At 40.6% G+C, this 13,642-nt stretch overlaps 1 protein-coding gene across 1 annotated transcript in view; it reads right to left on the minus strand.

Moving 5' to 3' along the window:
- SOS2 (SOS Ras/Rho guanine nucleotide exchange factor 2) overlaps positions 1–13,642 on the minus strand; it is a 61,925-nt gene that overhangs the window by 13,804 nt on the left and 34,479 nt on the right. The window contains exons 9-13 of the mRNA XM_065683549.1: positions 9,824–9,951; positions 8,789–9,444; positions 6,089–6,170; positions 5,265–5,387; positions 1,080–1,183 (exon numbers count right to left, since the gene is read on the minus strand). Coding sequence (XP_065539621.1) covers positions 1,080–1,183; positions 5,265–5,387; positions 6,089–6,170; positions 8,789–9,444; positions 9,824–9,951 — 1,093 coding nt within the window. The remainder of the gene's footprint in view (positions 1–1,079; positions 1,184–5,264; positions 5,388–6,088; positions 6,171–8,788; positions 9,445–9,823; positions 9,952–13,642) is intronic.

Consider the following 13,642-nt stretch of genomic DNA (forward strand, 5'->3'; position numbering starts at 1 on the left):
CACTACAGTCCCTAATGAAGAGTCCCTCCCCAGCATCCCTATAGCCCCCCTTCAGATACTGGAAGGCTGCTATGAGGTCTCCACGCAGCCTTCTCTTCTCCAGGCTGAACAGCCCCAACTTTCTCAGCCTGTCTTCATACAGGAGGTGCTCCAGTCCCCTGATCATCCTCGTGGCCCTCCTCTGGACTTGTTCCAACAGTTCCATGTCCTTTTTATGTTGAGGACACCAGAACTGCACACAATACTCCAAGTGAGGTCTCCCGAGAGCAGAGTAGAGGGGCAGGATCACCTCCTTCGACCTGCGGGTCCCGCTCCTTTTGATGCAGCCCAGGATATGGTTGGCTTTCTGGGCTGCGAGCGCACACTGCTGGCTCATGTTCATTTTCTCTGTAGCTGCGCTTGGGATTGCTCCAACCCAGGTGTAGGACCTTATTCTCCTATGGTCAGCAATGGTTAGCACAGAGACCTCTGCAGAAGATAAACTACTGTTCTTTGTCTCAGAATTATATTGCCCAATGTATGGTCTGGCAATCTGAAAAGCAAAGTCTAGCTTTGCCAGGACAATGATTAGAACTGACATGCTAACACTGTTGCCCTCCACATACGCTGAAAAAAAAAAACCAACTGCTAGTTTGTAAGGGGCTGCTCCAGAGGAAGTGACACCAAACAGGCCAAGGATCATCTCCTAAAAGGATAATGATTTTCAGCTGGAAGTTTCAATAACTGGGAGAACAAGCTGGAAAAAAAAACTAGTCTCAGTAACCAACAGGGAAGGAATTCTCAACAAATACAACACAGGGAGGAGGGGAGGAGGGAGGTGACAGTCTGAATTACAGTCAGACAAGGACGAACATTACTGTCCAGAAGTAAATATCATAATGCTTGAAGTAATATTTGGTAGCTGTTTAGGCTCCAGGCAAAAGCTTGCTTATGTAAAGGAGAGTCTCATAAACAGCTCAATTAAACCCATTACAATTACTCATGTGTGTGAAGATATTCTCATGCCTAAAAGCTGTCAGGATTAGACCACCAGATGGTACCGAAATGCAGAAGAACAACGGGACCACCAATTACCATACCTCGTACACTGGAAATGAATGTCTCCAATCTCTCTAGTAGCTCCAGATCTCTTTCAAAATCATAAAAATGGTGCTCTACCCAGTGACGAAAAACATTCAATATTCTGAGGAAGGAGAGAGAAAAAAACCAAAAGAATTACGTTTGCTTTTCAGGACTTCCAAGGCTCACCCCATATAAACACCAAATGAAACACGATTCTACAAAAGCTAAGTTACAGATTCATGGTTTTGATATGGACATATAGAATATGTCAATGACAAATACATATGGACAAAGGGGCAGAACAAAGACTAAGCACAGCATTAATGACCACAGATGTCCCCATGTAATTAAAACCTTATTTTCTAGTCTTAGCATATACTTATGCTATATATACATAATATTTATATATATATATAATATATATATATATACACACACATACAGTTCGGTGGGTTTTTCTAAATCTTATATAAAGAATGCTAGTGTTGAGGTGGTTTCAGAAAAGGGAAAACATACCAAATCAGATAAAACTGTTATTCTAATACAATATACAGATTTTTTTTTTCTTAGCTAAAAAAAGCTAACTAGGTTTTCCCATTTGGTAAGAAACAACCTGTATTTGTTTCTTTCCCATACACAAATTTCAGCTTAAAAGTTGTTGCAAGTATACTGATCCACTTGTACAACTTTTAATTACACAAATGGCCATGCTAGATTCAGAACTTCCTTTAAAGATAACACTACACTTTCTCTTGATTTTCTCTATTTTCTTAACAGACCACTAATATATAAGCCTGTAAAAGTGAGCTACAACGGCTCTTCTGCCTTCTTTGCTTAGGATGTAGCAGAATAAAAACCTGTTTTGGCTCTTCTTCAGGTAAGTAAGTTGAGCTTATACCTCAAAACTTTGACTGATTGGGGTGCACCATATCACTTCACCTGAAGAGTGAGCAAAAATCTCCAGCATCAGCTAGTACTACAGATCTTCCCTGTGCCAGTTCAACACGTGGGACAGGATGATGGGACTAATGGAGAGCCCTCAGACTCAGCAGAGGAGATGGTTACAGTGACATGTGGTTACTCCTGCCCCATTGCCTTTGCAGAAGGGGCTCAGCTGTAAGTCAAGTGCTGCTGAACTCCTCCAGTCTTTGCAGCTTAGGATATTAAGGTAAAGCAGGGATAACTGTATACCAGACTACTACTTTTGGTGGCTCAGCCATGTAGATCACAGACAAGAACATCTGAGCAGGGAAGGGCAGAAAACTGATCTGTAATTGTTGTGAGTCAGAACAACAGAGAAGCTTCTGGTTTAGATTTGTCAAATGAAGGGCACTCTATGTGGATACATGGAGAAGTTTTCCTCATGTAACTTAAAGAATAAGGTTTATTCCATGAAGAGAACAGCTACCCAAACAGATCGTTTAGGCTGGAAATCAATGACAGCTTGTAACTGTCAAAGGTGTGACGTTTTGAACCAAGTTTCCAGTAACTGTAATGCAGAATCCTATCTAATCAGTCTTTGCCTTTGCGATAGCATGGTAGGAATACTGCAAAAGCAAGAAAGGTTGCCTGGTTCTGCTGACTGCATTTCCAGCTTAGCTCCTCCTCTTTCTCATGAACTCACATGTATTTAATCCAGTCAAAGACATTACCGTTTCCATACCTGTGCAATGCAGAGCACGTCTACAGCATTTTCTACAACATGGGGAGTAAGTGCTTAGGAGTGAAAGGAGGGAGGGATGAGTATCTTCATGTTCTCCACCTTCTTCCCAAATCTCAGACCTCTCTGAAGTAGGGGTCAATGCTATTAATAATACTGGAATTTACAAAAACCTGGGCATATCAACCTGCCAGCTCAAATTCAGACACTTATTTTCAACTGTAAGACAGTTAAGAGTTTCCAGCTAGCAGAAACACATAGTATTTCCTAAAATCAAATATTAACTGTAAGCCACAGAAGGGGGGGGTGTTAAATAGCAGCTTTAAACCACAGGTCTCATCAAGCAGGCATTAGGGGACTCAGCTCACCAACCACAGCATGAATTAGACAGCAAAGAGGAGCTGTCATGATAAAACGTACAAACCAGGAACCAAACCCAAAGAACCCTGGAAACTTTGGAGCATGGCACAGATTTCAAACAGCTCAAAGATAACATACGAAGGCAAAAGTGCTAAACTGCTTTTGGAAATTAATAGCAAGAAACAAGGCTAATTGCCATCTCAAGTTTTGCTACAGGTTTCAGTGCATTGGTAACCATTTGTCCTACTTAGCTACGGCAGCCAGCAGTGCTGCACAAAGATTTGTAGCATGCAGAGAGGCACTGTGAGGAGACCCCTAAGCAACTTCAAGCCTAATTAGTAGATGAGGCTGTAAAATACAGCAACAAAAGCAGTACAGCAACTCTTGAGCCAGTTATGCCACAAAAGCCCATTCCATGTGAGTTTCTATGAAGGGGCTTTATAGGCACTTAAATGGATGGATACAGGAACAGTTACTGGAAAATAGCAAGCTGAAACCAGGAAAAGTACACTCTGAGAGGCAGCGTGTAAAGCTCTCCCAGACTGATAACTGTGGAGACTAGTGGTCCTGCTGAACTCACAGGAGCTGCTGATAAACTGAGAACACTAAGGGCATGATAAATCTGTCCAAGGCCATGAGCACACACGAGTATCAAGGTTACACTGAGGTTGTATAACTTGGACCACATCCAAGAATGTGGTGACAGCTGCTATATATCAACAAAATCTACAGTATTAGTAGAGTCATTAATTATACATACTTACATATTTTTAAAAATATACATATACATGTGTGTGTGTGTATATATATGTGCACAGGTACCTGATGAAAATGGGATAAAATCATAGAATCATATAATAGTTAGGGTTGGAAAGGACCTTAAGATCATCTAGTTCCAACCACCCTGCCATGGGCCCGGACACCTCACACTAAACCATCTCACCCAAGGCTTCATCCAACCTGGCTTTGAACACTGCCGGGGATGGAGCACTCACAACCTCCCTGGGCAACCCATTCCAGTGCCTCACCACCCTAACAGGAAAGAATTTCCTCCTTATCTCCAATCTAAACTTTCCCTGTTTAAGTTTTAACCCATTACCCCTTGTCCTGTCACTAGTCCCTGATGAAGAGTCCCTCCCCAGCATCCTTATAGGCGCCCTTCAGATACTGGAAGGCTGCTATGAGATCTCCACGCAGCCTTCTCTTCTCCAGGCTGAACAGCCCCAACTTTCTCAGCCTGTCTTCAAACAGGAGGTGCTCCAGTCCCCTGATCATCCTCGTGGCCCTCCCCTGGACTTGTTCCAGCAGTTCCATGTCCTTTTTATGTTGAGGACACCAGAACTGTACACAGTACTCCAGGTGAGGTCAATGTCTAAGTGACTTTCTAAACACCTGCCTTGAAGGTACTGACATGTCAGTACAATCCTTCACATTGAGTAAACTGCTGTTGCTCCAAACAGGTAACTACAAATGACTTTGTGTGGTAATGGAATAACTGTGGGTACTGTGCACAGTTATCTGCCATTAGTAGTAATATCTTCATGTTACTAATAAAAACTGTTGAATGAATACAAGTTGTTCTAACAAATATTGGTCATGATCTGTGTCTCCTCCTGACCTGATCCCCTATTAGGGAAATAATTAGCCTCATTCATGCAAGAAACTCTTAACTGTTCTCCAAGTTAGCTTGGTCAGCAAGACCTCGAAGATTCACTGCAGCCCACTGCACTGTGCAGTACACACAAGAGTGTCCCTGTCTGTGTACAAATACATCAAACTGGGCTGGGAAAGGGAGTAAAATAGCAGCAGGACTGAAAAAAAAATGGAAAAGGAGAAACTATCTTCATAGGGCCTGCTAACAAGGAACATTCAAAATGCAGTCAGAAACACTTTCAGTTATACATCTCTCACCCACACCTGCTTTACATAGCAGCCATACAGCGTTCTTGTGGGTGGTAATCACAGCCATGAGCGGCAGAGAACCAAAGTATAGTTACAACAACAACAGAAGTCAGCATGACTAATCAGTACACGATTTGGGATATTAGTCTGGTTGCAGACAGTGATAAGTCCCTACTTGACAGCACAGCAGTCTCCAAAAGAGATTACTGTCTCCAGGATCACCATATAATCAGTGAACTAAAATCTGGTTTTAACAGAACAAATTTAAAAGCAAATAAACCTGAGTTGTACTGGCTGCACATATTCCTTGCGAAACCGCTTAAGGTCTGCGCTGATGGGCTGCTCCCCCTTCTCGATTGCCAGCCTGTCTGCTTCAGTAGGCTCGGGCTCTGGGATTTCAAACCTACAAATAAAAGCACCAAAAAACTGATGGCAATTAAGGTAAAACACAAACCCTTTATGTAGGACATGAAGAGCAACTGTATTTAAAAAAGAAAATAAAATAGTGTGGTGAAATGCAAGCAACTCATCTAATATCCAGATCCAGCTTGCCTGGACTTCCCTCCTCCCCTAGCTACATACTGCTAACACACCCAGCTCTCACCCTGATAATTCACTAGTTCCCTCGTCATCACAAGATGTCTAGACAAGGATATAAAGTTTTTAACTACCTGCTAGTTTGATTAAGTGAAGATTAGAAGAAAGCTTAAGAATAGCTTTATCACAGTGTATTAAAATGTTGTTTACATTGAGTCTGTGCCTTTCAAACAAACTGCTTAGACCATTTTTGTTCTTATTTGCATCAGGACTTAAGCATACTTGAGTACACTCTCACAATGAAGTTAAGCAGTTCAAAACATTACCGCCCCACAGCTGAGGCACTCCAAGCGCTCTAGCTAATACTTCAGTCAGGTAACCCATTTATCAAACTGGGAAGAAAAGGCTTGCCTTAAAAACTTGTGCTGCTGTATCCTAGTTTAAAAGTTGCTGGTTTACAAACTTCACTAAAACACGTGCCACATGGCACCAAGAACCTGAGAAGAAAAGGAGCAGGTAAATACACAAACCCTTTTGATATCTTCAGAAAGGATGACTGCTACTTACCTTTCAATCAGTAAACTCAGCAGCTCCTGGGGCTTGCAAAATGAGCGGTACGTGGTAAGGAAAGTACGTACAAAATTAGGATCTGTAAAGACATGAGAAAATGACTTTTTTTATCTGATTGCAAATCATCAGGAATAAAATACACACACACTCTCAGAAGAAGTTTAAAGTGCAGAAAATACACTAAGGGTGTAAGTTAAGCACTGTAAGTTCAAAAAAACCCACCCTGAAATCATACTGCTGGTGAAATTTTTAGTTAATTCTTTGATGCATTTCCCCTGTAAAAGTGTTCAACTGCACATACCATGTTCTCTCAAAAACTCTGTCTCAGTCTTGGCACATGGAATGACTTCCATTCTCTGAACATGCAGCTATTCCATGGTTTTATAAAGAAAACACAGCAGGCTGCCCCTACTCTCCTGACATAAAAAGTAATAATAGAACCCTGACAAGACGTGTCTTACCTGCTCTTAAAAATCTCCAGCAGCAGGGACTGCACACCGCCCCAGCCACACACTGCAGCACACAACTGCCCTCCACAGCAACAAAAATACGACAAGCGGCAGAGGCCTTACAAAGCAAATACCTGCAACAGTTCAAGACACTGCATCTCCATGAGCCACCACACCTCCCTCCTCCTGTTCTCACTGCTGCTTTAGGTGTGTTTGCATAAGACATGCCTACCCCACACGCTACCACATGTTTCATTGGGTCCACTCTGCTATATTAGAAATAGCAAAGGGAAAATATTGTTCCCTTAATCTCTTTTGATTCCACACTCTTGTAAGTTTCTTTGACCGTAATTAAACAACTCACTTTATATTGAGCCATGATGGGTCAACATCTGGTCCTAATCCTGACATCCCTGCAGCAGACCCCCTCAGAAGGGTAACAGCAGCAAGACACTGCTACTGTGTTCTGCTATTGTGTCATGCAGCAGCTTCCAGAGCTGCCTGGGAGCACATGAATGCTGAACTAGAGGATAACTAGGCCTAGACAAGTGCATGTGCATATGCTTACTCAGAAGTGTGGATTTTAGGTTGTTGTGAGTTTCTTTTTTTCTTGCTGTTCTCTAAATAGCCTTGAATCTGTTAGCATTTGGTGCAGGTAGCTTACACCAGCAGTCTTAAACATGTGGGGAGCGAATTTCTTCCAATAAGCTTGCAAAAGATTAAGACATACACTGTTTTTATGAAGGCTTAAATTCCCTGGAGAGCTCTGCTCAACATCTTTAAGGGCTCCATATACAGGAACATGCTTGCAAGCTAAAAGTACCTGTGCTCATTCAGTGATAATGCTGCTGAGTTTGCACCTTAGTCCTGCACTGGCCTGTTCTGCTTCCATGTCACATCCACATTCACTCTTCAGTACTATATACAACACATTAAAAGTAAATCTTCCTCTTATCACTGAACAGGCAGGTAGAATCTGCTCTGCAGACAAGACCGGCAATTCTCTTAAAATGCGGGCTGCTACTCTGCTCTCCAACCTGGGTAGGTTCCTGTCTTCTGGAGCAAAGCCTGCTTCAGACACATCTCAAACTAACACAAACCTACAACAAACAAAAAGCACCACCAAGATCTGCTGAGAGTCCCTCCACATGCTATTACTCATCAAAATGCCCTTGTAGAGGCTGAGGGAGAGGATTTTGTTAGTCTTGGCTCCAAACACTGGAAAAGGCACACAGAAACCCAAGAGGCAATGCTTTCATTGAAGATTCCAAAGGGCAAAGTGGCAAGTACTTGCACTATAAAAACTGAAGTTACACTACCAAACTAGTATTTGAATACATCAGTTCATTCAGGAAAAGTGCTTCCAACAAAAAAAAAGAAAGTTTCCAAGCCACCAAAACCCCTCACATTTTAGAAACGGATTACTTGGGACTCTCAGACAACACAACTGCAGATTACTTGCATACCAACTAGGTTCACCAACACTGAGCTTCAAGGTGGGAAATGCTCTTTTAGTATGATTTCTTTTTTATATAATATACAGCTCCACACTATCTAGCCTTCAGTTTTACAAAAAGAGTCACTTAAATACCTGGGAGTTTTGTAAAAAACACAATTTTTTTTTTTTACTATTTGAGTAGTTTTACAAAACTTGCACACCACTTCCACCAGCATCCATCAGCTTCACTGCGTTCCCTTTCAGTGCGTGCTTTTCACCTCAAACCTAAGATCCAATATTTTCACCAACGTTAGCACTTCACGTAACTACTTCAAGGTTTTATTTTTGTGGTTTTAAAACAGCATTTCACAAGCAAGTCTGAAAAATGCTAATTATGATTTGCATCCTTTTCCACCAAGTGACTTCACAAAGCAGCAAGTTGAAGCCTAATAAATATAACCTCCAACCTTTATCTTCCTCCAAAGTCACACAGCCTGTAAGAGCACCTCTGCTTTAGCCATGCTAGTCTCAGGAAACACACTAGTGGCTCCTATTAGACCACCTGTACATTTTTTGAGGGGTACAGGGGAAAGGGGAGGGGAAGGATTTGCATACCCCAAGTTTTCTCACACCTTTGCTAGCAAAGCCGGTTGATTTAACAACAGATACTGGTCTTTTTTCCTGCAAATCTTACTTTATGTTTAACTATACACAGAAAAAAATCCCCAAACTAAAAAGACATAAAAGGATTAATTTCATCACCCATACAGGCATGACCTTTAAAAACATAACAAATGTACAACAGGATACCTGCATACATATGGTACGTTAATCTTTCGATTAGTTTCACAACTGTTCCTCCTTTGATGATAGGAATGCCATTCCTGCTTTGCAAGTTGTCCTCAAAAACAATGTTATCTTCAGAGTCCTCCACTACAAAACGATACACGTTTGGGCTGGGCAACCTCAGTGGCTGTTCATTTTCTTCTTGCAGTAACACTGAATCAAGCATCCTATCGAGAGTACTGCGATACTGGAGGGAAATCAGAGCAGCCATCCAGTTACTCTTCTCTTCAGCAGACTTGGCAGCAAACAGTATACTGTTTTCATCTTTAGACACCAGTTCAAAAGCATGTTTATATTCAGACGTGTCATCTTTGTCAATAATCTGTATTTTCCTCATGACAATTTTTTCCTTCAGTCTATACTCGGCATTGCTGTAACCAGGAAGCCGTGATTGACAGTGATTAGTTTTACAGCTGATCATTAAACCATCAAAGAGAAAGATGTGGCGTTCATGTTTGGCTCCTATTTTCGTCAAGCTGCCTTCCATTATGAATTCGTTACAGCACTGCCCAATATCTTTGCCTTCCCAGCCATCAATATTTTTCTGGATTTCATTCATTTTCTTGATGGCCAAGTGCTTGCTTCTTATTTGTCGGTGATAGAAGCGACAGACTGGCTCCCTTGAATGAATTAAAAAAAAAAAAGTCACGATAGGCACATTCCACATTTGCCATCCCAAGAAACGAAAATCTCAAGTAAATTAATTATGTCATTATGTCTTTGTAATAAATATGCCCTAACCAAGCTTACTGTTCCAAATAAGTCACATGCACTGTTTTGGCTAGGGAAGGGGTAAGATACTGACGTTATTCACAGAAGTGGACCATGAAGGTTTTGGGCTGCTACTCCGTTTACAATGAAAACTGGCTTAAAGACATGCCTTGAAAAGGAAATACATACGCATTATCTAACAAGAAAAAAAAATACAATTCCTTCCACATCATTTATCTCCTTTCTCTGCCACCCCTGGGAAACCAGAGTAGTTTTGTGGACTATTACCCAGGCCGACGTCTTGGGGAGTGTTTGCTGTAAATGCGCTCCATGCTGCACTGCAGATTCAGAAGAGCAGTAATGGCCTGCTTTAAGCACTCTCGATCCTCTTCATCTTCACTGCATTCCTGCAATTGCTGTGAGAGAATAAACATTTTTCTTTCAGATCTGTCTAATTTGTAGAAGGCCGGAGGACTGACAAACATTCCTACAGAGTGCTATCTACAGTACTCAATGAAGTCAGTGACTTCAAGGCAACAGAAAATCATTACAAAAAGCACACTCAAAACTAGCTATACATGTAGTAAAAAACACTTGTCAGATAGAAAAGGTCAGTAGATACTCATTAGGAAAGAGCAGTGGGAGTTCAGAAGGATAACCTTTTCCCCTTTTACCGAGAGCCAACACAAACTGTCAGATACTGTTTTTCCTGTTATCGTTTCAACCATGTCCAGTTTTCACGACTGATTTTATTGAATAGTTTGGAAGATTGAAATAGATGAGAATTAAATGCTGCTTTATGTAACTATGTGTTGTATTCCTTCAATGAGTCAATCTCAACATTTCAGAGCAAATTTTAAAAGACAGAATGACCAAGATTCTCTCTTTGCTTCTTACCCTTCTAAATTTTCATCTATTTCAACAAGAAATGCCAATTTTGAATGGTGCAAACTAACATAGTAAAAAAAAAACCTCTGAAATTAAAGACTTGTGACTAATAACAAAATATAAAGACAGTGAGAATCTATATATTTCCTTTTTATGAAGACTAGATCGGTCAACACCACTAGGCAGAATCCTCCTGAATGAGGAAATTCAACAAGCTTTTTATATGCTAGGTAGCGGTATGTTTTGGGCAAAGCCTATTCAGAAAATTCCTCTTTCTGGTTCCTTCAGGTGATCACTCCTAAAGTACTACCAATATAAATAAAGAACATTTTTCTTTTTAATCCCTTTTATCCTCATGATCTACAAATCTTTTAAAAGAAAATTTAAGTAAATAGATCATTGGGCAAAATCTAGACAATATGCCACGCAGTTTTGACTAAAGTCTCTTTTACCTACATACTTTTAAGAGGAATCTTACTTGCAATCACTCAGCATGGCAGAAGCCTTCTTTTCCTTTCCCCACTATGTTCTCTCAGCAAGGATATGTGGCTTCCTCTAAAAGTAATTAAGAGAACAGGATTTGACCAGATTGGTCCACTCTCTTAAAGTAATTTATATTATTAAAAGTCTTATTTTTCACATGCCCAAACAACCTCCATCTTGCACATTAGAGAAATGAAAGTTTCATGGCCAAAATTTTTTTGAAGTTTAAGAGCTGAGGAACAGTACAGGGAAGGGAAAAATAAGGTGTCTACCTCTGTCGAAACCCTTCGTCTCCTTACCTTTCCTCCACAGAAATGCAAAGGACATAGAAACGGTATGAAAAGATGACAAGGGCAAAATCCTAAATATGGGGAAAGCTACCAAGTCTGATAAAATAATTTCTCCACATACATGCTGGGCAGAATTTCTTGCATCCCCTTTCCAACGGAGCTGTGTTTGGCAGTTAAGAGATGTCAAAAGGCACGTTTTGCTCTTTTATTGTATTAAAAATGAAAAAAAAAAAAAAAAACCCAACCAACCAACCACACACATTTATTTATAAGTAATCTAATCCATCTCTACAATGTGATGCATGGATTCCTGAAGATCAGGCAGATCACCTGAAGTGTATCTCATTCTCTGTAACCACTGGACTAACATCTGGTTTTCCAAATGGCAGTTCTTAATAAGCATTTTTCCAATTAAACAGCAGATGCAAAAGTGTACCATGACTGCTAGTCAGAGATGATACGTAAATATTCAGAAGAGGGAAAAGTGGGTCTTGCTTATATATTTGAAATACCAGTGATGATACACTGAGAATATTAACCATTCAATTTACTGGACAGAAAATTATCAGAAAATAGTAATAAAAAACACTGTTCACTTAAACTATGCCATGGTGATCCTGTAGAATACTGACCATGATTTCTCTGTCTGTCAATGATTAGGTAACAGCAGAAAAGATCAAAAGGCTGAATTTCATGTTTTGGGTTGCTTGGTAACAACACAGTGAGTTACATGCAATATCCCCAATTCTTGGGCCTGCAAGTCCCATGAGAAGGAAGGATAGACATCCAGCCCTTATGCCTCTTGCTTGGGCAAAAGGAAACTCTGATGCAGATCCTGCATCAGAGGCTCTAAAATCACCAGCAAGAAAAGCTCTATAAATGTTTTTTTTGTACTTTACTTTCATTCATTGTAGTTTTGTTATTTTGCAAAAGAGCAAACATCAAGGCCTGTACTTCTGTAAATCATGCATTATTTTATTTACCTCCCAATTCACTAAGGGTTTTGGGTAACTTTCTGTAAGAGTAACAGTCTTAATCTTAACTTCTCGCCCTACTGAACTCATGAAAATATTGAGTATTCTGTTGCTACCATTTTTGCTAAGTCTTTTGCAACCAAGGCTCCTGGAGACAAACACAATGATAACAGAGAAGCAGTACCATCAGTTTATTGTATATTGTTGAATAAATATTTTAGCCTTAAAAACCCTCTGCTTGTTAAAAAATCACTGCTGTAAATTTGTTTTCGAACTACAACATAAAATTAGATTTTTAAACCTGCACCTAAAGGTGACCTCAACATAAAAAGGACATGGAACTGCTGGAACAAGTCCAGAGGAACGCCATGGAAATGATCAAGGGACTGGAGCACCTCCCGTATGAAGACGGGCTGAGAAAGTTGGGGCTGTTCAGCCTGGAGAAGAGAAGGCTGCGTGGAGACCTCATAGCAGCCTTCCAGTATCTGAACAGGGCCTGTAAGGATGCTGGGGAGGGACTCTTCATTAGGGACTGTAGTGACAGGACAAGGGGTAACGGGTTAAAACTTAAACAGGGGAAGTTTAGATTGGATATAAGGAGGAAATTCTTTCATGTTAGGGTAGTGAGGCACTGGAATGGGCTGCCCAGAGAGGCTGTGAATGCTCCATCCCTGGCGGTGTTCAAGGCCAGGTTGGATGAAGCCTTGGGTGAGATGGTTTAGTGTGAGGTGTCTGGGCCCATGGCAGAGGGGTTGGAACTAGATGATCTTGAGGTCCTTTCCAACCTTAACTATTCTATGATTCTATGATGAAGTAATCGCAACAGAAGACTCTGTAATTACCATTTTCCCCTACAGACTGGTATTTAAGATTTCTGCTCTGCTCATGCTTACAAAGTTAGAAGGAATCGAGACAGCCAAGTCTCAGCCTCTGCAGCTGTATTCTAATTCTATTAAGAAATCTTGTATACTGTGGATAAAGGTCAAATTTAATCATTTTCACCACTAAATTCCCCAGTTAAAAAAGGCATTGCCTAATAGTCTTTCATGCAGCATGCTGATGTATTTTCCAAGTTAAAAACAAACAAATAACAAGATAGTTTTGCACTATCTGCCAGACTTTACTCTTCAAAGATACGAGAGTATTTAAGAACATGCATATATAACCTGAGCCTATCAATATTATGATAAGAGGTATGAGCTTCAGTTCTTTGAACAGTTTATTTTGGAAGGTGTCCTTACAGAAACTTAAGCTTTATGAAGGCAAACACTATACCTATGGCAATGTAAAGCTACTGTTCTTAATAGAAACAGTTTAGTAATCTAGAGAAAAATTCATTGACCATTAGCATCACTAAATCATTTAGGTTAGAAAAGACCTTTAAGATCTTCAAGTCCAACTGTTAACCCAGCACTGCCAAGCCCACCACTAAACCATGTCCCTAAGCACCACACTACCTCCAGGGATGGTGA

The sequence above is a fragment of the Lathamus discolor genome, chromosome 6 (assembly GCF_037157495.1).
Source record: "Lathamus discolor isolate bLatDis1 chromosome 6, bLatDis1.hap1, whole genome shotgun sequence".
Lineage (NCBI taxonomy): Eukaryota > Metazoa > Chordata > Aves > Psittaciformes > Psittacidae > Lathamus > Lathamus discolor.